This window comes from Heliangelus exortis, chromosome 10 (genome assembly GCF_036169615.1).
Source record: "Heliangelus exortis chromosome 10, bHelExo1.hap1, whole genome shotgun sequence".
In the NCBI taxonomy this organism is placed as follows: Eukaryota; Metazoa; Chordata; class Aves; order Apodiformes; family Trochilidae; genus Heliangelus; species Heliangelus exortis.
In genome coordinates, this window is record NC_092431.1 from 14,558,240 (window position 1) to 14,586,212 (window position 27,973).

At 37.5% G+C, this 27,973-nt stretch overlaps 1 protein-coding gene across 7 annotated transcripts in view; it reads left to right on the forward strand.

Annotated features, from left to right (window-relative positions):
* LRBA (LPS responsive beige-like anchor protein) overlaps positions 1 to 27,973 on the forward strand; it is a 388,894-nt gene that overhangs the window by 334,024 nt on the left and 26,897 nt on the right. For 4 of the 7 annotated variants that reach the window (XM_071753672.1, XM_071753673.1, XM_071753676.1 and 1 more), the window contains 5 exons: positions 13,545 to 13,634; positions 16,710 to 16,902; positions 19,476 to 19,538; positions 22,805 to 22,960; positions 25,663 to 25,830. In XM_071753672.1, the coding sequence (XP_071609773.1) occupies positions 13,545 to 13,634; positions 16,710 to 16,902; positions 19,476 to 19,538; positions 22,805 to 22,960; positions 25,663 to 25,830 (670 nt within the window). The remainder of the gene's footprint in view (positions 1 to 13,544; positions 13,635 to 16,709; positions 16,903 to 19,475; positions 19,539 to 22,804; positions 22,961 to 25,662; positions 25,831 to 27,973) is intronic. The other 3 variants (XM_071753674.1, XM_071753675.1, XM_071753678.1) reach the window with 1 other exon arrangement.

Genomic DNA, 27,973 nt, shown 5'->3' on the forward strand with positions numbered 1-27,973 from the left:
TACTCAAACACTTGTCTTTTAAGAAAAAAATGTCATCACCAGAGTTTGAAACAGGTATTGACCAAGGGTACTTGTTGTTCACCCTGTCATGTTTTCACTTCCTTGATAAGGTTTGTCCACTATACAGTGACAAGGAAATATTCATACCTTGTAAGAGGATTTATTGCCACTTGAAGTGCCAGATATAACTGTGAGCTGAAAAGTAGACAGGGCATTGTGTGTAATTTTTTCTTAACTTTGGTGTTAACTGAATCATAATTGAACCATCGTTTATAAAATTAATAATTGAAGTAATAATAATCAAAATAGTGGCACACACACTTTTTTGTAATTCTTAATTTTTCTTAGACAGTTCAATTATCAGTTTAACTGTGATCTGTTCTACTTGTGACATAGCCTGAAAAAAAGTAATTTAAGACCAGAGAAGTTACAAATCTGTCTAGAAGTGTGGATCATCTCCAGTAAAGAGGCATTCACTTTGTACTTCTATAAATATATTAATACAGTCTTACCAAATCTTTTAAATTTGTCATGGTTTTATTTGACTTTACTATTGTGTTTCTTATTTTTGAGTTGTTCTTTGCAGCCTGAACTGAGCAGCATATAAGAATGAAAGTAGGAGAGGGAGAGTAGGATTGCTGTGGAGTTCATACTAAGAGAGTAGCATAGCAGCAGCAGCAGAATTTTGAAACACTACTGATAGTGTCAAAAATACATGCTGATGAATGCAGGCAGCAGAATGAATGGTATCTTGTAGCACTTCCCTTCTGAGTTACTTGAAGACTGATCCAATGGAATAATTTTATTAAGGATTTTTAAGCAGGACAGTAAACCAATAGGATATTCCTCTGTTGTGAGATATCCCTTGATATTTACATGTATTTGTAAAGCACTTTGTTATTATTATGTAAATCTGTACACGTAAATTGAAATTGCACATATGATCAGCTTTGATACAATATTGACAGTGCAGGGATTTAATGACTATCATCACCAATGGTGAGTTATTCTGTTTTTACTTGTGAGTAGAGATGAAAGTAATAAAAAATCTGTTTGTGTGTCTATCTGTGTGCATAATCATTGTATATCTGTGTGCTAAATGAATTTATCATGCACCTTTGACAGCCTCACCTTCTTCCTGCTTACTAATCCATCTCCCTGAGGACCTGTGCTAACGTTCTGTACTGCCAAGCAGCTTCAATCAGCATTTATTTTTCTCCTTCAGTCAGCTTGCCAGGAAATATTTCTTCTTTTCTCCACCAGATTCCTGGTTAGAGGCAAACTGAGTTTCTGATCTGGACAATTAATAGTATTTTTAGGCAGGCATGACACCTCAGATTTAGTGCCTGTTTATTAGGCAACTATTTAACCGGAAATTTTACTCTGAATTTCTTGGTTTCAAAAAGGATGCTTTTGGATTTCTCCTCTCAATAAGGTTTAGGGTTTGGGTCATTACATCTTGACAGTTGTAGCAGAAAACATATTTTTATTTGCACACCGAAGCCAAAGCAGAGCTTCTGTATACTCTAAGAGTTGCACATTACTGAGACTTTTAGGTATTGTGTAGAAATAATTGCATGTGCTTAAAGCATGGCAATTTCTCCACATGGATAGTCTGTGCAAGCCTGGACCACATCAGGAACAAGAAGCCTATGATGCATGTGTTTCTGAAGTATTTTCACAGATATATGTATGGATATTGGTGACCTAACTCATCAGGAGAGGCCACACACAGAATAATAGTGGAAGGAACTGAGGAGTGGAGGAGTTTAGGTTAATGCAGAATTTCCTTAGGTCTCCTAAATGGCTCCAACTGGCACCTCTATTTTTATAGGCAGTCAAGTTATATATATTACAAGAAGGAAGCACTCGTCTAGGAAGAAAAACTACTTGATTAAAACCATATTCCACCTTTTTTTTTAAACTGAAAATGTAGAACTTTTACATCCTCTCATACTGCTGTGAACAATTTTTTCCTGCCATTCTTTCTGCCTATGGGAATAAAGGAAGTAAAGTATTTTGAAAGGATCTGACTGCTATAATAGAAAATTTTAAACTAAAATGCAAACCATGGGCCACATGCTACCTTTTGGCAGATAAACCCTGGGGAGTGGAGAGCTTGCATAATTCAAAGGCAAACCTCAGGGGGGGTGGGGAGTAGGTGAAGAGAGAAGGGTTTGAGTCGCAGCCAGTGGGGGGAAGGGAACTGCAAGCAGAAGAAGCAGTTGAGGCAGGAGATCCAGTGTATCTGCTGGCATATCTGTTCACTGCTCATCCCTGCAGAGACCATTCCTTTTTTTTCCTCTAGCCCTTTTAGGAGCACTGTCATTGACTCTGATCCTTGTACTTCTGTGCGTTGCTGAGGGAAGTCAGAACTGCAGAGGGCACTTGCTGTTCAGTTGAAAGCAGCACATACCACATCTCTTTCCTGTTTCAAATACAGTATTTGCCAGCAGAGCTGTGCTATGTGACTCTACACTGTTACCTTCTTCTTGAACACCACGTTTTGATCTGTAGAACTCAGTCTCAAGATCTGCTGTGGAAGGGCTTCTTTTGCTGCCTGTATGGAAGAGGCAAGTAGTCACAGTAGCACAGATAAATGTCATCCGACTGTTCTGGAGAGAATTCACAGCACCTTCTTATCACAAATTCTTCTGTCTTTTTGCAGTAGCTTTTCAAGAATAGGGGAAAAAAAAGAAAAAAAAGCAGAATGAGGTCTAAACCATTCAGACAAGCAACTGATTAAGAAGTCAAGCATAATCCATAGAAAATAATTTGTATCTTGGACTGATTTGTAGATATTCCATTAGTGTGTTGGTCAGAAGAATAGAAATTCCTCTTGTCTCTGGCATAATGTAACAGAGGATGAACATGAATCTGGGCTGTACACAGAGTTCCTAATGAAAACTCCATTTCTCCACCAATACCCCTAAGTAGCCTTCATAAGCACTGGAGAAGCTTAAAGGAAAGAGATGAAATTAATAGCAGGCAGGCAAGATATTGCTTGGAGAATATATCATTGATTTACTGTAGGAACCCCTGAACCTCAGTTTAGTGTGCTCCTTGGGGACCATACTAAATTTCATACAATGCTTATCAAAAAGCACTTAATACTCTTTGTAACTTTTTAAATGTTACCAGATATGATCTTTGTAGGCAGCAACTAAGGAAGACTGATGATTTTTAAATTAGCAAGAATAGTTTAAAAACCACAAGAATAAGTCCCATCCAATTAGTACCCTGCATACTTTTTTTAAGTGATTTACTTCTTGCTTTAGATGATTCGATTGTTTTATGTTTCTTCCTTGGAATAGAAGGTGCCTTTTTGCTACAGGAAGGGAGCCTGCTTAGCATTAGGAAGCACAGCTTTCTCCATTCTGTCGCCACCTTTCTTTCTACTGTTGATACTTTATTTCCGTATGAAGTGAGGAGTTTCAAAAGTTGTGAAGAATCAGCTTGGACATAGCATTTGGTATGTTATTTGAATGTGCCACTTCTAATTATTTAGAGAGAATTTTTTTTTTTTTTTTTTTTTTTCCTTATTTTCAGTTTTAAGGCATATGGGACAAATTATTTTATGGGTAATCACTTTTAAATGTTGCCTGAGATTAATATACTTGGGTAAGTTTTAGGCATCTTAGACCTCTCTCTTATGAGTCTAATTTTATTTTTAAATATTTACAGTTTGAGAGACTTCTGTGCTTTCCAAGAGAAATTACAAGGATGTTTAGTTTACATGACCCCAGTTTCATGACAGCAGTAGCTGATCTGGTATCTTATCCCAGAGAAAGCATTTTTGGCTTCTCTTGTAGCTGTGTTCATGGTGGGAGTTAATAGCATGTTTCAGCTCTAACTCAGCTGGAAAACTCTGACAACAGTGAATCTTTTACAAAGGATAAACACGATTTGTATTTATAGCACAGTTAACATTTGCTAAATAGTTGGGGAAATGATCAGTCTATTTTTAGCAGGTTGGGCAACAATCTTTGTTGTGGCTGTGATGAGTTTTTAAAAGTAGGATTAAATGATTATAAAATATTGTCTCAGAGCAGTAAATTTAGATGTGCTGAATTCAGTAAGTAATGAATTTATGCAGGCAAAACTGAAAGTACTGTAGACACAATCTTTGAATCATCTCTGGCCAAAAGTGTGTTGCACAGATGGTATGCTTGACATTGTACAGCCCAGGAACAGTGTGAAAAGCCAAATAAATGGGAAGAATTGGTCTAGTTTTAATTGCAAATCTATATGAAAGTACCATTCTACAGAACCATAATTAAGAAGAATGTTTTAAATGCAGCATCCTGATTTCACTGCACATTGTAGTGACAACCAAACCTGTGCCCAGTGTGTGAGATCTGCCTGTCTGGGCATCAGGACTCTGCCCTGAAAAGGTGAAGTATTTTCCTCTGGTAAAAGCAGCATTAAAATAACAGAAACATTCCTGCCACCAGTCTGTATCATTTACCTAATAATTCTCCCATCTCAGCTCACACAGGGACCTATCTGTGGTGGTGGACTGAACAGGCAAAATGAGCATAAGCAAGTGTTTACTGTGATATCTGGGAGGTTTGGCCCCTCTTTGATTCCATTCAGACCAGATTTTGACATGACAAATGGGGCTTTATTACCCTTTGTCTTAACTTATGTATTTACTACCCTGCTTAGAACAGACATAAAAGTATTCAGCTAGGTTTCCATACAGCTAAATATTTTACCCGTTCTCTTTTGTCCTTCATTACAGAGTAGATTTTGATTTTTTCTGTGCTTCTGCTTCCCTTTCCAGCAGGAAAAAGAGTGGCATATTGGAGTTAATTAAAGTAGGACTAAAATATCAGATGTTTAAGAGTTAAAAACAAGATTCAAACAAAAATAAAGCTTTTGGAAAGGAGGTAACTCATATAAATTAGTTCTTCACCTCTGAGTGCTTTTTTTCCTCAGCCTCTGATTGAAATTCAAAGGATAAAAATTTCAGTGCAGTCAGTTCCCTCACCTCTTCTTGCTTGACCTGTCTTGTGGATCTATCAGAGCCAGAGCAGCCTTGAGACCCCCTGGGCTCTTTACATTTTCATTTGAGCCTGCCTAGTCAGTCTTAGGTAGCTGACATATTCGTTGGCCTGCATTAAATAGGAAAAAATAATCAACAGTTAAACAAGGGATGTTGAAAAGGTCATGTTTATAATCCTTCAAAAATAACTTTTTTTAAATAGAAAGTATTTCTGCTTTTTAACTTTTCCCCCCCATATGTGGAGAGGAAGAGATATGCTAGTGTAGCTACAGTTATCATACACAAAGTCATTTAGCCTTAAATCAAACCTGCAAATGAACAGGCTACAAAAACTGTCATTATTTTTTGTGTCATCAGTATTCTGTGATTACTTGCAGGCTCTTCATGCAGTCTGAACCATATCTGTATTTCACAGGAATTGGGAAACTAAAAATTTTTGTTTGGAGTGCTTTAGTTGTAGTTGCTCATGGCAGGCTTGGGTGCCTTGCTCACCAACATCCCCCCTGTGGCTGCAGATGTGTGGCATTTCCTGACCCAACTCTGTTACATCAGTTCTCAGGTCTCACTGAGCCATAGCTGCTTCCTGAGTGAGTGAACTTGCCAGTGTGACAGAGGTGCTTTTCTGCAAGTAGTGCCCAAAAATCAAGTCTCAGTAAAATGTTATATTTTATAAAACGATAACCAAAGGGTTTGTTTCTCGCAGTAGGAGACTGAGAAAATATTTTGAAAACAGCAAGTTTGATCTTCCAGGTGGTAGCTGTGACTTAATTACAGATTCACACAAGTGATCACCTAAGGCATCATGAAGACCATTAAACGTTGGATTTTTACATCAGTGCATTAACCTCCTTCTAATTGAAATGGCTTTTTCTAGTGAAGCTTTTTTATATATAATAAATAGAGGTGGCATAAAAGTTGAAGAAATCCAGTGGAATGCTAAGGGATTGGGAGAGGATGCTTTTTTCCAGAGGAAAAAGCTTTATATTGGAAAATTTGGAGCCAGCTAAGTAGCAAGTAGCCTGTGTTAAGGTAGCAAGTTATAAAGATTATGTTTAGCTTTCTAGAGGAGTGAATGAATAATGCCAGCTATTGATGAAGTTTCAAGGTATTGCACATGGCAATGACTCTACTCTCTGTATGCTAAATACTGCTTTTAAATGAAAGCAAGGAATTGCTCTTTTGAAATCTTCAGCTGCCACAGCAAAGAAAGACACGGTGCAATTTTGGTTGTGGTGCTCAAAGGCAACACTTTTTTAAAAAAAAAAATTAGCCCCAAAGCTTCTAAGGATTTTGCTGGTAGTGAATGCAGTTTTATTTGCTGGTCTTTAAATTCATCTTAACTTGCTTTGTAGACTCTCTTCCCTTTTTATTTTGTCAGTCTCTTTGAAGTACTACCAGACCTGTTTTTCTAATTCTAGTTTTTTATCTGCTTCTTTCCAGTAGCCAAAGATTTAGGTGTTTTGAATGAGCACATCAGTGCTCCAGACAGAGATACTGTTTGAAATTATCCATGAACCCAGTGCCTCTGAACATTATTGAGTGACATTTGTTTCTGTTGGTTGTGTCTGCTCTGACTAGCTGGTTTCTTTCAGATTGGCAGCTGGGATTACGCTGCAGTAGACGGACAGCTGCGTGAGCTGGAGATTGTAGCCAGGCTGTGCTATGCCTCTGTTTCATATGCCTGGAATGTATAGATTCAGATTGCAGCAACTCACATGGCCCTGTGGGGGATCTGTTGGTATTCTCACAAACTGTGTTTGCTTCCTGTTTTACTTTAATGATGGCTATGTCATTGTCATACTGATTTGTCTAAACAAAGGCTTCATTTTTCTTCATTCACAGAAAATTTCTTCATGCCATTTAGGAACTGGAGTAGTGGATATGTTTTTTAAAGGTGTGGTAGAATATATCCTATGCTGTGCTCCCTTCTCCATTTGCCCGTGATACAAACTGAAGAAAGTGTAATTCATATACTGAATTGCAAATACCACTGAGGAGGAAAAAATTCCTGTCTAGAGTAACTTTTTCCTCCTCCAGGTAGCTATAACAGTTTGGTTTAATCAACAGCAAGTGGTTAGACTAGTATCCAACTTCCAAACAGACAACTGTGGTATTTTGAGCAGACAGAATGAACTGAAAAGGGGGTGAGGGTTGGAGGGAAGATGAAGAAAAATATTTATAAAACATATATATTTCTTTCAAGGAAGCTAGAAGTAAAGGAAACAAACCCAACGCTCCTATGCTTCGTTTGATTTTATGGCTTTAATTTCTATGTTTTTATGTTGACTTGTGTAATGAGGCATGCTCGGGTTTTTTTAGTTATATATCCCTAATGCTCCACGGCAGGCAAAAGCAGGCAAAGCTCTTTGGACTTCCTACCAACTTGCTAGTGTATGCTAATAATGTCCCCCTCTGCAGGCTATCGACAGTATTTCTGCCCATAAACCTGGGTTACCTGAGTTGAAGCAGTGACTGCATCAGTGGGCTGCATATTTTACACCCCCTAGGTTAGAAGGTGTATGACTAACATTTTGCAAGCTTGTTTAATGTTACCTAGAAAGCAGTATGTAACTCTTGATCTTGTAGTGTCTTTTCTTTAGCCTTTCTTCTTGCTCCCTTCCCTCCCTTGCCATTCATTGGATTTCAAAGGTAGTGTAAGGAACTGTCTTTAAACCAGCACATAAGTAAACAGTGCAGTGGTAAAACAAACAAACAAACAAACAAAAAATTGAAGTGATTAAATAGAAAAGGTTTGATTTGTGAAGTTAAAACACGAGTAAGATTTTTCTGGCTTGGCATGAATAAATTAGGCTGCTAATTTTATTTTTCGAAAAGTGGACGGGAGTGTGTGAAGTTCTGATACTAACATTTGAGCACTGTTTTTTTCCCTTGGGTGAAGTGTAGTGTGGTATCCCCAGGGCAGGTGTCCAGTCAACAAACACACTCGTTGCCTCTCTCAGAAAAGCTTTTTGCCCATTTTTCACTATCTCGATCTAATGGAGATTTTTATGAAACAGGGGGAGTTGGTACCACAAAGAGCTTCTCTTCTGTGATGATCTGTAGGCCGTTTTCAGCATTTTTATCTAATTGTTATGAATCATACTTGTTCTCTGGTTGGTGTTATCTGTCTCTCTAGCACGGGAGGAATTTAACGCAGAATCTTAAGCGTAGGAATGTAAGTGACTATCTGGTCAGAAGAGGTTTTCTGATCACTTGTTATCAGAGCTTGATTTTAATCACCATCCCATGGGGAAAGCAGCTAGTCAGTTGGCCACCAAGCCATTCAGAATCACTGTCTGAGGGGAAACCTGTCAAATATTCTGTGTTGTCTGGAGCTGTAAAGCAACATCTGGGTGGAAGGAAAGGGAAAGCATTTTAATTGCATATTGCTCAAGCCAATAGAAATCACTGAGGAACATGTGTGTAAACCTCTTTGAATACTGAAAAGCGAGGTAGGAGCGGCAGAGAGCCAAAGTAATTATTTTTGCAAGGGCTGTTATTTTCTGGACATGAATACTGGGTAAAAAGATGGAGGATGAACCCACAACATTTTCTGTCCCTAACACCTATGCTTAAAGAATGTGATACAGTACATGATGTTATTTCACCCGGGTTTTCAAATGTTTGGCAATTAAATCCAAGAGATTTGAGCAGTTACTGGAAATAATTGTGTGCAGATCTGTAAAGGTACATTGACAGGGAGTAGCCTCTTTGTATCAAACTCTAAGGGTGTAGCTGGTTGTGTCTTCAGACATTTGCACATAAGGTGTGCATTTTAACATGGGCATGCTGTCCAGTTACTCTGCAGGCATTTGGTTTGTTTTGGGGAAGGGATGAAGAAAGTAACTCAGAGTCCATCTCTTTAAGGGTCTTTAAATTTAGACTTAAATGGTGTATGTCTTGCCTTTTAACTACACTTCACAGTTTGACTTCAAAACTGGACACCATTTCATTCTTTCTCTGTGACACTCACTGCAGTTCCCTCTCCACCCACCCTCCCTCATATTTAATTTTATAGTTCTTTCGGACATAAACATGAAAAAAAAAAAAAAAAAAAAAAAGCAATTTTGACTTAGTTTCTGAGTGTTGCTGCAAAGAAAAGTAACAAACATCTGTTTTTACCTTAACTGCATCCATATGTTCAACCTCCCCATCACCCTCCCTCCCAAAAATTTACAGCCGTGTTTAGTGGGTACTGCATACTGCTGAATTAACTTTCTTCACAGTTAGATTAGATGGTAAGTTCAGAGAGAGACTGAAAATACTTGCACAAAGCAGTAGCCAAAAGCTACGTTACAGCTAAGCCAAGATTTAAAGTTTTTCACTCTTCTTTTAATTTATTTCCCTATTCCTGTTCTTCCCTTCCTACCCCCCAAGAAAAGAGATGATGATCCAGGAGACTTTTGTAGGAGCAGGTTATTGTGGTAATCAGTTAAGTGTTAACTTGTAAAATTTGCCTAATGGTTTTCCTACTCGAATTAAATTAACATTCAAAATGTGATGTTCATCATGTATATGTGACCTTACCAAAGGCTTGTAGAGGATTAACAGGAAGACTATTTTACTGAGATATTTGAGAAGCAGCGAAAGAAAATATTATTATCTTTTACTTTGAGGTATGCAGCACGCTTTCAGAGCTGAGGATTTGTGGAAATAAAGTTATCTTTAAAAAAAATGATTGTTCCTTTCTAGTTAGTGCCTTTAATATGTGAAACTAATTGTGCAAATTTCCCAAATATTTCTGATGATAATCTAAATGCTTGTATGCTCCATAGGGGTTCAGCCATGTGAGAACTCATGCCCTTCCATGGCCGTCTCTTAGTAAAACCAACTGATGTTAGTAATATATTTTTCAGGAAAATTAAGTTAGAAGCTGAGCAATAATTTGTTAGAAAGTATGTTGATGATTTTTTGATTGATGGTCATTGTCCTGTGTATTCTTAGGTAAGTGGTAGGCTGTTTTCTTCAAAGGAGATATTAATTATCTCTCTGAGGAAAAGATTCCCCTGCTCTTAGCTGATTTTCTTTGACAGGTTGAACAAAAGTCTGAGTGATGTCTGGTGGCTAAAATGCCCTGCGTGTCTCTTTCTATTGTTATGTAAATGGAGAGAATGGGGCTTCATTCTAGCTCCAGCATCCCATGTTTCTGCTGACAGAGGGAGGTCATCTTGCTTCCTTCTGTATGTGATTCTTCCAACTGAGATATCATCAGAACCTGGCGTTGACGTCCAGATTGACTTGAAATACAATCTGGGAAAAGGAAGGAATCATTTGGGGTTGCTACTATGCTCTCAAAATCATAATTGAAGCTAAATAAATCTTTACTTTTTTTCTTGGTAGTTAAAAGGAATGCAAAAGGATTTTATGCTGAAGCTTAGTCACAATTTCTGGGCACAGCTGTCCAAGTGTTGCTGCCTTACCAGTTTTCAAGTTTCTTTCATATCTCTGAAGACATCAGTAAAGAGGACATACAAATACTGTGCCTCTATCCTATATAGAGTCTTGATGGTTTATGAAACTATGTTACCAGTGGTAGGACATGATCTGAATGTAGATTTTTCCTGGTTTTGTTGGCTAAAAGAAGAGGGTTGTGTCGAGGGGCTATTGCAAGCCTGGAAATATAGGCTCTCATATTTTTGGAAGGACAAGGTGGAACCTAATGAATCTAAAAGACTTGTTTGTGCTTGAACAGTAAATCTCAAACTCCAGTCAGATCATAAACACGGATGTAGAAACTGTCTGTTGAAGACTGAAAACAGATAATTTGTGGTCCCCTAAGGCAAAATCCGTGTCACATTGGTCAGCAGTTTCCCCAGTTCTGACAGCTCATGATGTGAAAACTGGCAGAGACTATCTACTTGCTGGTTGAGTGGAGTATTTTAGATTTGTTTTTAATATCCCAAAGGGATTCTCTTCTGCAATGAGGGTGGATGGGAGACAAATAGCTGCTCTGCTGCTGCTGTTGTGTGGTCTAGGACTGTGATAATGATGAGCATCGTGTATGGGAGTCAACAGTGGAATCATAATTTGTGTGTCTTCCAGTTTTTATGTTGCTGGAAGGTGGTGAGCTCCTCTGAGATCTGGACTGTTGAAATGTTCTGACATTGATTGGAGCAATGATAACATCTGAATTTTTTGTTCTACATCATTTTAGGCTTCTGTTATAATGAATGTATTTAAGTATTACTTAAGTATGTGAAACACTGCATTAATATGTGGTATCTTGTGTTTAATTTTTCCCTTCTTAGTACTGGCATTAGGTAAGGAAGTGTAGTTTGTAGAGTTAGCATTAGAAGTTAAAGGACATAACAGATTGCATGGATAAGACAAGTTTCTGACTCCTTTTAAATGCTGAACATGGGCTGTTTGGAAATGGGAGTTTCTATATTGATCATAAGTTCAGATGCAAGGAAGAGAACAAATTCCAAGCTTATTATTTTCTCATTTCATCTATTCTTTTTTCATCTCTAGAAGAAGTGCATGGGAGTTGTGCTTCAGGAATATTGTATTAATTTTGAACGGTGTCTTGGATATATATTTTATAGGTAATAAATAGTAAATCCTATAGATTATAGATTTGCCCTGAAGATTTCAATAGGCACAGAATAATTAACATCCAGGACCATCTGCATTCTACTTCTTCTGTGATCTTCTGATTCTACCCTCAATGCAACACCGAATTCCCATATGATAGTAAAAATATTCTACTCAATCTGCAAGTAATTGTAGACAAATCTTTGTAATCTGGTTGTTTTGGAGCTAACAGCTTTACAGAGAGAGTAGAGCTGCTGACCAGTGTGCTGTTGCTTTGTTGATGCCTTGTGTCTTCAGGGACCTGAAAATCTGTGTCCTTGTGACTCCCTTGATAGCTCAAGTCACAGAAAATTGGATTTGAATTTCAGTGTACCATAGCTCCTCTCTAGGAAGGGAACTCTGATGGTCCTACTGAGCTTTAGTGTTTCACAGATACAATAGTGATGTTTTTCAAAAAAGTACACATTGAATCCCAGTGCTTGTATGTCAGATTTCAGCCAGCTTTTTCAGGTGCTTCCCAGTTTGGGTAAGAATGTTAGAATCTGTCCACTGAGGAATTGCAACTCCTGTGCTGTAAAAAGGTCAAGTGTTTTGCATGGCATGTCTCTTAGAAAAGGATGATTGCTGTTTATGATCTTGAGGCCTCAGGTGCCTCTTTTCATTTTGTTATTTCTGTAACAGGAGAACATGGGATGTCCTACTAATCTTTATTATTATCTAAAAATCGTTGGTTGTAAGAATAAGGTCAGCATTCATGTTATTCCATTGTCTCAAAAATTTTAGCTACAATAGACCAGGAAATACAAGTGTAAGGAGCCTCAGGGTTTGATGAACCATGAAAAAGGTGGATCTCTGAGAGGAAAACATGGTTTTCTAATAGCTAAAAAATGGTCGGTGGTTTTGTGTTTTAGCACTCAAGTGTCTCATTTAAAACACTTGTTTGAAGGCTCTGATTTTTGGGAAAGCAAAGAGAAGTGCCCCACCCTGGGTACTCAACATGATGACACTTTGGAGAATGTAGGGCTCAGTGCACCATGCAGAACACAAACTAAAATGTCAGCCCATGTGCAATCTGTTAGCCCACAGCAAACACGAGTTATTTTACGTGGTTTAGCTCACAATGAGAGAGTTTAATCTAAGCTTGAGTGAGTTAAGATTTTCTATGGTGTTTGCCTGTTTTTGTGGATAGTGCAGAGGCCTGGCTGACAAGAAATAACTTGAATTTTGGCTGCTTGATTTGATCTCTAAGCCACTGGACCAATAGGTGGCAACATGTAAAACTAGTTGGATGTGCTTAGGCAAGAGGGAGAACTTTGCACATGTCAGAATAATTATTTTCAAGAAATCACTTAGCATGTGATTTTCTTTTTTCCATGCATACCCCATGAAAAAAGCGATCATGTACATTGAAGATGCAGGGAAACTTTTTTAAGAAAATGGTTGTGTTGTATCTCCATGTTCCTCTTTAGCTGCATTTCATACCAGTCTTGCTGTCAGCAGTTTAATGCATCCCGTGGTAGTTTGCTCCCTCTGAATAAAAATGAAAATAAGAAAGAATCTTGGGGTCACTTTCAATATAGTTACTGCTGTGAAACTTAACGATGGAGTTTATATAGAAAGTAGAACACTTAGTACCTATGGAAACTTCTAAAAATTAACTTTTATTTCTGAATTATGATACAAACAGGATAAGCCAGTGTTAGAAAGGAAAAATGGAGCCAATAAAGAGGGTTTCTGATTATAATAGCTTGTTTCTGTTTAATATCATTGAGCAGAATGAGGTTTTGCAGAGTTTCTCATGAAAATAGCATCCAGGGTACTAAAATGATTACCTCATTCTTAGTACTAGTGCCAAGCACTTAGCCCCACAGTGAACACACGGGGTTGATTTTCGACATGAAACAAGCCAGAAGTGTGGAATGACATTTTCAGGTGACAGTTATGGTTCTATTGCCTGTAATTAGCACCTCTTAACATGCAAACCTGCCTCTGCCTTTTCCAGGCTGTTGAAGCTCAAATACGAAGTTTTGGACAGACCCCTTCCCAACTGCTCATAGAACCACATCCTCCAAGAAGTTCTGCCATGCAGGTGGTAAGTACCATGTGAAATCTTTGTGACCTCTTTTGTTCACTTCCTTTGCCAGCTGCAAGTTACAGAACCAGCCACTCCACTTTGCTTTTATGTGGTGGTGGAATTGGGTTATTAAAAACAGCAGATGGGGAATGGTTTTGGAGGACTGGGAGTGTAGTGCAGTGCTTAACTATTGCTTTATTTATTGCTGAAAGGATTGTATTGGTTTCTAGTACAGACCTTTTTTGTCAGTGTATTCCAAGAACACTTCATCAGTTGATTTTGTTAATACCATACCTGTACAGGTGAGATCCAGTCATCATGGAGACAATTTAGTTAATCTTTGGCAGATTCCCCAAGAAGCATGGATTTAGGAGGTGGAACTTCCTTGTCTTTTCCCCCAGGCATAGGTTTTCCCCTAAAACCAGGATTACTAGGAATTCATGAGCTGAAACTTACATAGCAAAGAATGTGACTAAATGTGTTTTGCAGTAAAGCTAGGGTGATAAAATCCAGGCAGTGAGCATTAACATGCTTTCCCCTTTACCTCTACTCGTGTCTAATATAATTTTATTATACAAACTATTATTTTATTACTGATTACTTTCCATATCATGCTGTGTGCAGCCCTAGAGTCTAAAATATCATTTGTGTTGTCATAGCTCCAGAACAATGTTAAGTGATACTCTGACAAGTGGAGCAAATGGTTTGCTAATTCACAAGTTTTTCAAAAGATTATAAACGTGCACCTTATTGGTAAGGTGCACATTTTATACTGAAACGTGAAAAAAACCCATTTTCTTCTTGTGTGTTCTGTAAGACACTCATCTTACTCAAACAGATGAAGGTCATTAGGTTAAAAACCAACCTGAAGTGCAAAAGCACTTAGAAAAATGACACAAAAATCTGAAACGTTTCCAAAGTGCCTCACAAACCTGGTGATGCAGGAGGCTAAGAAATAGACACTTTCTTGTCAAGTTTTGCTACTAGCCTCTCTCAGATATGGGATGTGTTGTACATATGATGTGTTAACAGTGAAGCTGGGGAGCCCAAGTGCCCTCCTCACACAGCCACACACCATATGTGTGTGTTTGTCATGGTGCCATGCATGCACTAGGCACTTGAATTTAGAGGGATTATTTTCAGGAAGAGAAGGACCTTGGGAAGATGATTGTTGACATGTTTGCCAGGCTCATTGTTTTCTAAATACATATGATGTCATGAAGCTGTTTGTGTGGTTTTATCTTAATGTTTTTCATGGTACGGAATTAGTAAAAATCTTTACTAATGGAAGAAGTTAAATTCTGTGAAATTAACTGTTTGTAAACCCTGTGGTTTGTTGGGCTGAGGTACACACAGAAAAAAAAATCCTTAGTTCTCCACTTGCTTTGAGCAGTTTTGTGATTATTAATACACGATTTTTAAAAAGCACTGTATTAACTGGTTTTAAAAGTAGTATTCCTGGAGCTGAAACACAGTAAGGATGCTTTTCCTGTCGCAACTTTGAATTATTTCTAGTTGTCTTATTTACTGAGTTTTCTGCTTTCATGGAGCTGTGTGCATATATGCATGAATAGAGCTGAATTGAAGGCTACCACGTGCTGTGTTAAGTGCACAAGCCATAATATACACCAGGTGTAGTAATTAGCAGTCACACGAAGGCTGCCTATTTGTCTGGTTTTGCTGCTGTTGCTGTATCCCCTTGTGTTTTCAACCATCAGATAGCTGGATTTAATTGAGGCCACATCAGATGAGGCATTACTGACACCTTTAATTGAATGAGCATCCAGGGAGGATTAACTCATAATATTGATTGGCTTTTAGCCACTTGCTCAGAAGGGTGTCTGGATAGCTTATTAGTTGCTTTTATTTACACCTTTATGCAAAGACTGTAAATAGGAATTCACAGAGCAATATGTTTTTCTAAGTACTCTTAATAACTTTTTAAAAAGGAGTGATAATAAAAATGCAAATGTATTTAATTTTTTTATTAGTTCCGTATAAATATACATTAAATGTATGCACTTACACATATATATAATGAAATATTGCAAGTGGAAAATAGCCAAGAATACTTCATTAGTGATCTAATTCAGTTATTAGAAAATTAGAAATACTGGAGCAGTATGGCTACCGGTAACTGGGATGGTTGTATTTCTACATCTCAGTTGAGATCTCTTCTTTAGGTGCACCACACAATCACAAATCCATTACATTTTTGCTTTACCTCCTTGTGTTTTATTATCCAGGTGCAAGGTCTTCAATATGTTGTTTCAACATTTGCAGTTTTGTTAGAGAACTTAGTTAAGAACTTACTAAACTTTTCAACTTCTTAAATTAAAAAATGAAAACCTGAAAATACTATGTTGAAACCAGGAGTCTGGGTTCATTCCCTCCCTTTAGCATTGCTAGAAAGAAAGCAGGCTAGTGTCTGTAATCACGTCCACTTTATTTTCTTTACAACTGCATTTAATTATGTTTGTCCTTTGAAACACATTTGCAGTGAAGTCTTCTACTTTGCATTCATAAATCTTACTTTTGTACACCAGAAATATATACAGAACATATATCTCGTGTATGCGTGTATCTGTTTATTTTAATGTGCTTTCATGTTCTCATCTGGCTTGTAAAGAATTGCAGCCTGCCAGTTTCATGCAACTTGAGACAATCTTTGGGAGCAGGAATTTCTTGTGCTCACTTTCTTCCTTTATTTTTTTTTTCTTTCTTTTTTGTTCAATCCTAGTTTGGCATTGCTTCCCTTGTCATGCTATCTCTGCAGATAGGAAGAATTCTTTTGGCAGAGTTAGGTCATTGGAAACTTTTAGTTAAATCTCCTGTGATCTGTAGCAAAGTTTGTGTACATGTCTGAACACAGACAGACTGTGTTCATCAAGACCCTCAAATTAATAGTGTACCTGGAGGTTCTACTTAAAATGGTTGTTTCCTCAAGCCTGCCAACTGTTACTGCATTTGGTTTTCACTGCTATTGGATCTTGTGTGTTTTAATTCAATCTTCCTTCTCTTGTCCTGTCTTTTTTCTTCTCCCTGTGTTTTCTTTTCCCTTGTATATGGGTTGTTGTTGTGTGTACTCAACAGTATCTCCTCCTGCAGAGCCCGTTGATGTTTACAGACCAAGCTCAACAGGATGTTATCATGGTCCTAAAGTTTCCATCCAACTCCCCTGTCACTCATGTAGCAGCCAACACCCAGCCTGGTCTGGCCAATCCTGCTGTGATCACTGTTACTGCAAATAGGCTCTTTGCTGTGAACAAGTGGCATAATCTTCCTGGTAAGTAAAGCAAGTGGCCTAAGAAGCCACTGCCATCAAGCATTACTGCTGTTTTCTGTTTCAAAACTTGCTGCAGAACTGGCTTAAAGTGTGACGAGCAAGTCCAGTTCATTGACACAAGATGCTCTTCACATGACAACTTAGTTTCTCTTTAAAAAGGTAATCTGAACTATCCTGGAGTACAATGTTGAAGACACGAAAGGTGTGTAACAAAAATGCCTTGATTCCCAGGGCATCAGGCACTATGCAAGAAGACAAAAACAGTTTCTCACTAGTTGTTAAAGTCACACTCTTCCTCTTGAATTTGTTTTTTTCAGTGAATAGAAACCCGAGCCATAGCATCTCAAAGATGAGTTTTAAAGCATATGGAACTTGCCTGTAATCTTTTCCACCATTTTCTAGTTAGTTATGAACACAGTATCCTGATGTTCAAGCTGCTTAATGAGAATTAGAAGCTAAAATAAATGGGAGGTCTGTATCTTCTGTAATTTAAACATCCCCAAATTATTAGATGCTTATGTCTTTGTCAGTATGAAAGGAAAACACCATATCCATTTGCATAGCAACAAAAAATAATAAATTCATTATTAGATCATTATATAATATTTTAAAATATATGCAATAGTATATTATATTATAAAATTATTGTACATTTAAAAAAGAAATTCACATGCCAAAATGTGTTGAACTTAAGATTACAGTAATTCTGATTTCTGTTCTAGTATTCTCTGCTCTACTTACCCTCCTTTCCCTGGCTAGGACAGTTTCAGGCCCAAGCTGTGAAGGGTAGTTTATTTCAGTGCTATGCAGTAAATCTGGCCAAAGTCTTTTCAAGAAGGGGAAAAAAGAGCTTCTGCTCAAATAGCCTAAATGGAGGGTATTTGCACCAGAGTAATGCTCACATCACTGAAATTCCTGCTGAGAACTCTGGGCCCATGGTCCTTGAGTACATTTTGAAAAAAGCCAGATGACTCCCACACTTTTTCCTAATTCTTACAAATTAACCTCTCAAGATTGTACAAATAGAAACATCTATGTATTATTTCACCCACCCAAGAAATGCAGAAAAAGAAAGGTGGGAAGAAGTGCAGGAAGGGACACTTGTCTAGATAACAAGTTGTGAGCAAGAACTATTTACAGAGCTCTTGACATTTGTTTAAAGGGGGATGGCAGTATTCTCTCATACCTTGGATGTGTGACCTTGGGCATATAGTACTCAAGCCTTTTAAATAGCCTTTGTGGACAAACAACAGTCATGGCAAAAGAAGGGATTCTAAAGTGGTCGGAGTTGATTTTGATTTCCTCTGAAATCTCTGGTTGAACAAAACCCAACCAAACAAAACCAAAATCCAAGAAAAACCCAGCTCACCCCACCTCTCTGGGAGCACACTATTCAGCTGCAGGCTGCTGCTAGGGTGCTACACTTAAGCTTACCTGGGTGAGGACTCCTATAACCAACCTTCACCTTTGTTACCTTGAAATTCTATACCAAAATGGGATCTGCCAGGATGAGAAAGCAGGTATCATTACTACTATGTGTCACCTGCTGTGGGCTTAGCATTGTCTTCACTAGTGAGGCATCATGATAAAAAAGGTTGCCAAGTGACCACTTGTCACTGATGCAATTAAAAATCTCATTCCTGCTTTTGTACATGAGTTTGGTGGCTATGCTGACCTCTAATGGCACTGGTACCCAACAGGGTGCCTCCGTTTTGTCACGTGGATTTCACATGTTGTTCTTTGTTAGTGTTTCATTGCAGCAGAATTTTGACTTCCCAGTTACATATGAAACCCTTCCATTGATACTAATTTTTATATTAAGTTATGGAGGAGAGATAGCAAAATCATAGGTGTGAGTATTCAGTCCTTATTTTTGCTCTGCTTCCAGAAATGTCTTGTGGACTGTTTGGGTGTGGGGAGAAATTTGTTTGCTTTTTTGCATTTAGTGAGGCTGTGAAAAAAGTGGGGGTTTTTAACACTGAAGGACTATAGGGGGGTAAACATTTCACTGGGATGCCAGGTGCCCAGATGAAATGTAGGTCAGCAGAATTATATATTAACCTCTATGCTAACTTGCAAATCAGTGTTTTTCTGGCGATGGATGAATCCTTAAATATGATTTTCCTGTCTGCATTATAAACCGACTTCTTAAAAAAAATGTCCTTTGTGCTTCACTTGTTCAAAGCAGTGCTTTAAAAAGTAACGAGGAAGATAGTATTTGCTACAGTCAGCAGATGGTTGTCACATTTTGTTTTCAGTGCTCTTTACCACTTAATTTTGTTTTGTTGCGACAGGAGAGGTTGCCAGTAAAGCATCTGCTAGAGCTTATGGCTCAGGACCGGAGCTGCTGCTGATGGCATACAGTCAGAATAGCACTAATCTAAAATAAATGTTTAATAAGCAGCCCACTAAAGCACCTGGAATTTTGATACCTTTTTTTTTTAAATTCAATTGCTGCAGAAGATAATCGACTGGTTAGAAAAAATAAAGGGCACGGCTTTGATCTATAGAATATATGTGATTTCACAGATTTAAAAATGCAGAGTTTTAAAATGTTCTTTCCTGAATTCCAGCTCATCAAGGTGCTGTACAAGACCAGCCTTACCAGCTGCCAGTGGAAATCGATCCTCTCATAGGTCTGTCACTTCCTTCTCTCTTTGCGATTCATTAAGCTCTGTATGGTGGCCCTGAAGTGTAGATTACGGTTGTTTTTCACTTGCTGGTTGCTGGGAATGGAATTTTCCTGATAAACCATTTGCATGCAAATTGGAATGCAATGAGCTGTGGCTATGCTGGTATTTCATCAACTCCCCCTCGTTGGTTTGCCTAATTTGAACAGGCCTAGGACGCGTGTCAGTGAAAATTAATATGGATGCTGTAATAATGTGTGATTGAGAATGTGCATGAAGTACTGTCAGGATAATATTGGATCTTTTCATCACTCAGACTTGTTGATGAGCAGGAGCGAGGCACGTTGTGATGAATTGGTGCACTGGTAATGTGATGGAGCTCCTTTGCTGAGGAAATTTTCATAATAACAGTGGGGTTCTTAACTGCACTGTCTTGTGAAAAATAAAACCATGGTGCCAGGGTTTCATCATTAAAGGAGATCAATCCTTTCTTCCTAGACCTGCTGTTCAGGCTGAGGGGATTAATGTGGAATTGCAAAGCGGTTTCAAAGTTGAAATATATTGCCCACTCCATTTTAGTGCTGAGATATTGGTATTCATTTTTCAAGGGTATTGCATCTTTTGATCAGCATCACTAGTTACATTTGTGCATGTTTTTATTGTATTAAAAAGGGGCGGAGGAATGTCTCCCTTTTATTTAATGACTCAGTGTAATAGATAAAATCGATGACTTTTCATAATAGAGATTTATTAATTTATGGAGAGCTGATTGTTTCTATTAGCATGGTTAGAGTTTGGTCAGTTCATTTCTTAAGGGCCCAGCTTTGGGGAGTGCACACTTTGATTATAAGTCAGGAGCCTGTAGCATGGCAAATGGAACCCTAAACATGATCAAAAAAAGAAAAGCTCAAACAACCAGACCCCAAAATACACAACACTGTTCACAGGAGCAAAGAAGACAGAGTTCTGTTCTCATGGCCCACTACAGTTCTGTCAGACATCAAACTTAGCTCTGGTTTTTAAGCTGTTCATTTCAGAATGGTAGTTTTAAGTGGAAAAGAAGTGAAGTGGACAATTTTAGAAGCACGGAAAAATCAGAGCAAAACTGAACTTACCTGGACAGGTTAGAATGACAGGGCTGTCACCCAGTGAGAATTAATTTCAAAACTAATAAGCCTATCACACTAGAAACTGCATTGTATCAGTCCAGGTAGAGTCTGTTGCTGTGTAGCTATTTTGCTGGGTAAGCTCTCTGATAATTCAATCAGGAACAGTGTGGGTATATTATCAGTTCCATTTTAAGGAGCTGATAAAATTAAAATGTTTTTCTAAAGTTTTAAAAATCAATTCCCATCTGAATGATGGAATAATTTTAATTTATAATTAAAATAAGGAGGACATGTGCTGTAACTCTTCTTTCTGAAATAGATTTTATATATATAGGAAAAAAAAAAAAAAAGTTTAGACCAGGAAATGTGTTCTGCTTTAAAACTTGCTGTCAGTTTGATCATTAAATATAAATAAACAGCACAGCAAAAAAATCCAAAATCACATTATGTCTGACTGGTGCTTTTTCTACCTATTGTGAAGAACATTAGGAAGGAATTTATTTTTTTTTTCAATTATATTTTTCATAATATTAAAATTATCATTCAATTTTCAGGCTTGCCTTTAATTTACAAAATCATTTTAAATTTTTCTTGGTATAAGCACCCTAAAATTGCTCTTCACAGTTCTGTAAAAATGGTTTAATATTCTCTTTGGACAATGGATCTTAAAATAGCCATGTGATTGCACTGGACACAGTTTAAAAGCTTTAAGGGTTTCTTTGTCACTGTTAAGTAGCATCACTGGGTACAAGCAAGTAATTACACAGATAATATTAAGGGGTCTTAATTGTGGCTAGACACAATGGAAATGGCACCTAAGAGGATCACAAAATTACACTTTTATGGTTATAGCAGGAATTTTGTTGCTGTCTTAGTCAAAAGGAGAGATTCCTGCTGTCCTCATTTTCCAGTTGCACAGGAAGATGTAAAAGCAGCAATGTCTTATCCACACGGAATGTGTTGCTCTATAGTTTGTTGGGGGATTATTTGCCATTATTTTGTTCTACAGAACACTTCCCTGTGCATTTATGTTGTGGTGGGGTTACACTGTGAGTGGCCCCACTGTGTGGTACCCATGGAGCAAGTGGTAATACCTTGCCAAATTATTTGCTGCCCATATGGAGAAGAGAGTATCAATGCTTTTAACATAGTGAAAACATAAGTAGATGAAGGATTTGATACAGAATAAATGGAATAAGTCCAAGTTTTAGGGAATAGTGGGTGCCTGAGAATGGGAAGAAAGTTAAAGAACAAGGAGCAAAGAGCACAAGACCAGGACAGAGACAGGTCCAGGGGAATACTTGGAATGTAAGTAATTATGCTTCAAGCAGTTGGCAGACAAACCCAGGTCCAGAAGAACTTACTTGCCTGGGATGGGAGTCAGGTTCCCTCAGTAATGAAGTACATTTTAATTTCTTCCTATAGTGTAGGATTTGCATGATATAGGGAGGGACCCACATATATGTACACACACACATCAGTTCGTAAGGGCAAAATGTAACATGAAAAGGGTTTAATAATTGATTCCTGTGGATTCACAATGCAAGATTATCTGGGGAAATGAAACAGCAGGTGATCAAAGTAGGATAAATATTTTCTCTCCACCCTATAGAAGATTGTACAGATAAGCTCATTAATTTTTGTGCAATGTTCAACAAGGTGTGAAATGGTAGTGATGTTTACTGCAGTTATTCTTTTTTCATTTACGACGCTTACAATTAAATACAACTTGCATGTGGTTTTGAAATCATAATTCTTTTGTCTGCTGCATTTGAGTCACTATATATCAAATGTATATGTATTTCCTTATAATTACCTTCTCTTTATTTATTTCTTAATTTTTACTTTCATATACTAGAAGAAGAGGGGGAGGAAGCTTCTTGCATTTCTGTGTATTGTTCCTTTTTGCAATCTTTCACTTACATTTGTCAGCTGCATTTGACTAAAAGAAGGTATTTCTTCTGTTTTAGAATATATACTACAAGGAATTAGCATTGTTCCCAGAAGTGTAATGAGTATTTTACAGTAAAAGTAGGAAGAAAATGTCCCTGCCACAACAAACATGTAACAGCAGTGAGGAATAGTTTCAGTATGAACGTAGATTTCTAAAATGTGCTTTTGTTCTGTGAATGGGGATACTAAAATTTCTTGATTTGTGTTCAGCCAGCAATACAGGTATGCACAGGAGGCAAATCACTGACCTTTTAGACCAAAGCATTCAGGTACATTCCCAGTGTTTTGTCATCACCTCGGATAATCGTTACATCTTGGTCTGTGGCTTCTGGGACAAGAGTTTCCGAGTTTATTCAACTGACTCAGGTAATGTTTCTTTAAAATGTGGGAATAGGCTAAAAGCTTTTTGTGTTCATCATCTACCTACAGTTTTAAATAAAGAAAGAATAGGGACCAGAAAGAGAAAGGGGAGTATGTGTTTATTCCCCTATTAATAGTATTTGCCAAGTCTTTTCTTACCTACTGCTAAAGTGTCGTATCATTTTTTTGTGGAGTCATAGAAAATATTAATACAAGGAGCTCTTGTTTAGCCATAGCTCCACCCTTCAGATCAGTATGACAGGCATGACTGTCCTTACACTGCAGTTTCCTAAAGTAAATGAGTTTTTGTGAAGCTTTGTGTACCAGGTGAATTAATTGTTCTTAGAATGCATACTGGAATTTAACTCGGGCTGCTTTTCAGCACCAGAGAATTTGGATTTTTTCTGAGGAAATACAGGGAAGCACCACAGAATAAGAATGGAAGGGAATTCTTGAAATCTGGTGAAAGAATCCTTCTGAAAGCCTTTGAAACCTATGCTATGATAGAAAAATAGATTCGGAGCCACTGAATTCTTTCATATAACGTGACCTGATTGCCCTAATGGGTGGCAGCTAGATTAGTCTGTCAGCTGGCATGTATCCAAACTGTTGAAGACATGCATGTGTCATGCTAAATAAAAAAGAATATTTGAATGCAAGAGCTACAGGAATTTAAAAGCCATGAACCTCCAGAAAAAAAAAAAAAGATATGATTTTTTGCCTTTCATTATCTTATAATGGGCATAGCGATCTCACTGCGAGTACTTCTTTGGGATTAATGACCCGGTGTGGTTAATGTGTGTGTGCCATCAAGCTTTCCAGTAGGTTATTAATCCCTCAGGAACATCCTACATGTTTGTCATCATTTCTTAAATATATGGCTTAATAGAGTTTTTCACACTTGGGAAACCAAAATGTTTAACAAAACAGGATGGCCTTTAATGAAAATCTGTTAAGACTAGATCTCGTGGCATATTTTAGCATATCTGTCATTTTTGCAATTTTAAAGCCTGAAGTATAAATGAGAAGTTTCATTTTCTTCATATTGACTGCCTACAATTCATTATACACACATCTTGTCAGACCCTTTTTAGTTTAATTTTCCTATTGCTGAAAACAAATCTACATGAAACTGTGAGTTTAAAGGAGATCTTCAGAAAAGTTATCAGTAATAAATACCTGGTGTATATTCTTGGTTTATGTGAATAGAGAACTGAGGCTTCTATATCAAAAGATACATTTGACTTTACACCTATGGAAGGAACTTGTATGATTTTGGTTGCTTTGTCCTGTCTCAATCTGGGCTGCAAATATCTCATCAAGTTATGTCCTGTCTGTATACACCAGACACCTTGTTACTACCATAACTAATTATGGTATAACCCAAAATATGGCTGTCAAAAAGATTTGTCTTCTATTTATCTCCTGTTTATCAATATAGCAACTCGAACTCTGACTTAATCAAGTCATGCAGATGCAGTTTATTTTGATTTTAATTAAAATGAGAATATAGTAGTGAAAAAATCTGAATCAGCAAAACACCAAGGGAAAAAGATGTAATTAATAATGCACAATTGCAAGTGGTCACAAGTGATGAATTCAATTATATTTTAGCACTTACAGAAAAAGGGAACCTTTTTTCTATTATATTTTGGGTTTGTTTGTGGTTTTTTATTTAATAGGAAATACTTCAAACATAAATCATGGGTTTTCAGCAGAGCTAGTCTAGCAGGAGCACAAGAAAACCTTCCTCCAGTAGTGAGAATGATTTCTAGACAGCATTCAATTTCAGTAGTGTAGAGACTTGAATCTTATTTTTATTTTAATTATTCATAGTATATTTGTAATTATTAACTATAAAATTTGTTGTGTCAGAAAGGGATACCTAGGTGCATATGGTAAAGTCTGATATTACTATATAGAAAGGACAACTCAAAGGAAAGAGAAAATTAGTGAACTCTTAGGAGATTAATGAGATTTTTTTAAAACAATATGAAAGAGCAAAAGCTTGTTTCTTGTTTTGATGGAGAAGCTTGAACCTTAGCTGCACAGTAATGAAGTAAAACTAACAAGGCAGTGCAACTCCACAAACAACTGTCAAACAAATAGCCTTGAAAAATGTCTGTTTTCTAGATCAGACTCTATAAACACAGAATATAATTGTGAGAGAGATCTCTATAACTCAGCAATATTTATAGCATAAACCTGTGTTCTGAAAGTATAAATCACCTTAGGTAGTTGAATACCTATGGCTATACATCTGAAAAATACATAATAATTAAATTATTCTCAAATCTCAACTTTGTAATTGACTACTTGAATTTTGAGGGGAAAACATATGCTTGCTGAGGTGCTTTTATATATTGCCAAAATAAGGTTATGTAGCCTGTGAGTGTTTTACTGCTCCTAGCTGTGAAGTTCAGTAACTTGTTCTGACTAAATCTGTTGACTGGTTAGCATGTGAGATGGGCAGGTGTAAATTTTTTTTTGTATGGACTACTGCACTTCACTTTTTATATAAGTTCCCATCAAATCAGTAAAAAAACAAACAAACAAACAAAAAAAACCTATTCTGCACTATAGTTCTTGTTTTGAAACTTTTTTTTTTTTAATCAAGAAAATACTTCTAAAATGCTTCATAATATATTTAATTTGCCTTAGGAAGAATAAAAACACAGTTTTAAAACAATCAGTTTTCTGTGTTTCAGGTAAACTGATACAAGTAATATTTGGACACTGGGATGTTGTTACCTGTCTTGCTCGGTCTGAGTCCTATATTGGAGGAAATTGTTACATTCTCTCAGGATCTCGAGATGCAACCTTGCTGCTCTGGTACTGGAATGGCAAAACCAGTATCATTGGAGATAACCCAAGAGGTAAGCAAAGCCAAAAAACCAACCTGCTCTGTAAGGATGTTGTCTAAATGAGTGAACACTCTGCATGACAAAGATCTAGGTAATGTTAATGTCAAAGTAGAATGCTGGCGTTTTTTTTGCAGTTGTGATGAGTTCTAGTTGAAAGAATTGAGGGCAAACAGTGCTTTGCAGTACAAGTAGAACCAATTTTTAAGGTTGTAGGATACTGAACATAAATATGTTTTCTTGTCACTAATTCAACTGGGAAGGTCTCACTGCAGGAGTGAGAGAAGGGAACTCGTTTTTTGTTTTGTTTTTTTATTTTATTTATTTCCTGCTCAGTCTCAGTCTCTTTCTCTCAGCACAATGATTTCATTAAATAACTGCATTTGAGTTTTTTAAAACAAAAAAGACCGTATGTCACTCTACTGCAGACTGCAATCCATGCAACTGTAACCCTACCCCAGAGGCTGTCACAGCAGGACCTCTGCTATGGAGAGCCTTGTGCTGCCAGTGAGTTTTACCTCACTAAGGTCGTGGTCATGAGATGTGCAGTGGCCTGAGTGGGACACGTAGGTGAAAGTAGGACAGACACCTGGGATGGATTAAAGGAATAAGCTTCATACTTTTTTTGTTTAACTCGTTGGTAAGGTGCTACGTGCCTAGTCCTTGCTCTCACCTAATAGGTATTTTAATTGTTTCCATTGCAAGCAACAGAGCTCATGAGATATAAGCAAACTACTAACCCTGCTCCAGCCTCATTCAGTTTTAACCCCTCCTTCCCCAAACACACTTTGTCTTTCCCAAAGAATTTGAACTTTTCCATCTTGCACTGTTTCCTGGGAAGCCCCATAGCTCTTTACTCTTGCACATTCTCTCTTTTAATGCACAATCTTCTATGGAAGACAGTGAAATGCTGCAGCTGTTCAGCCCTGTTGGGCCTGCATTAGATGTAACAGGGAAGTTAGAAGCAGGTCTTGTTATTGAGCCAGTTTCACTCCACACAAAATTTTAATTCATGGTGCCCAAAACAAAGGGCAAGGCAGAAGTGGAGCTTGACAAAAAACCAAGAGCCTTGGAGACAGACAGTGAGAGCTTACAGATGTGAATAGTGGAGCACATCACAGCCAAGCAGTGGTCCTGTGCTCCCTGTTCAGCCAAAAAGAAAATGTCCTGCAGAGAAAGGGTGAGAAGCTGTATATTTTGTTTGTCTTCAGTCAAAATTTGTTAGGTTTTTCTGTCTTATGCTTAAGGTCCTCTCTGACCCTGTTTAAATACTAAGAAACATACCCGCTGTCTGCAAAGGACAAAATGGACACTTGGAAGACAAGAAGTATTGTTATACCCAACATATATTGGAATTACAACTGGAATACAAATTTATATAATGTAAAGAATACCTCAAATTTTACAATACTTACTACGTCTTCCATACTCAATCTGTTATTCAACTAAAGTCACCTGAATTTGAAAAGAAGAGGTGGTTTGATCCTCCACACATATGTGAACTAATTTGGAAAAACACAACTAATTAATATCCAAATGAATATCTGAAATTAACTTGCAAATTATTGGATGTTGACTGTGAAAAGTATTTAAAAATTCCACAAGACTGAGAAGTTCACTTCACACAGTGAGTGAATCTTTAGGTAGGAGCATGAGGAGCAACATACTCCTATCTTTCCCATCGTGTGATTCAAGAGATGGGAGCTTTTCAGGGATGTGACTAACAGAATTTGGTGAGCATGCTTAAATAAATATGGCTTTGGTTGTGAATAGTTTATACGTAGTTTGCAAGCCATCAATTTCAAGAAAATGGAAATGCTGTATTATTTTTGCAGAGCTTGTAAACACCAAGCCTGTGAAAGGAACTTAAAAGCCTGACAGTCATGTAAGCTTGTAAATCCTAAGGAGCAAAACTGCCCTTTTGAGGGGAAAACCCTAAATATTTTACTGATTTGAAGTGATGGACACCCGTAGGTGTCTCTGTGTAGTGTTTTCTAGGCCTGCAAGTGCAGCCCATCTTTGCAGATTCCTGCGCCTGTCCTGGGAAGTTCTTGTTGAGGATTTGCCAGGCTGCCTGCTCTGTGAACAAGACCTTGAGGCTATAGGCTCCTTTCTGACCATAACAGACCACATGCTGAGATTTTGTCCCTGGTATCTA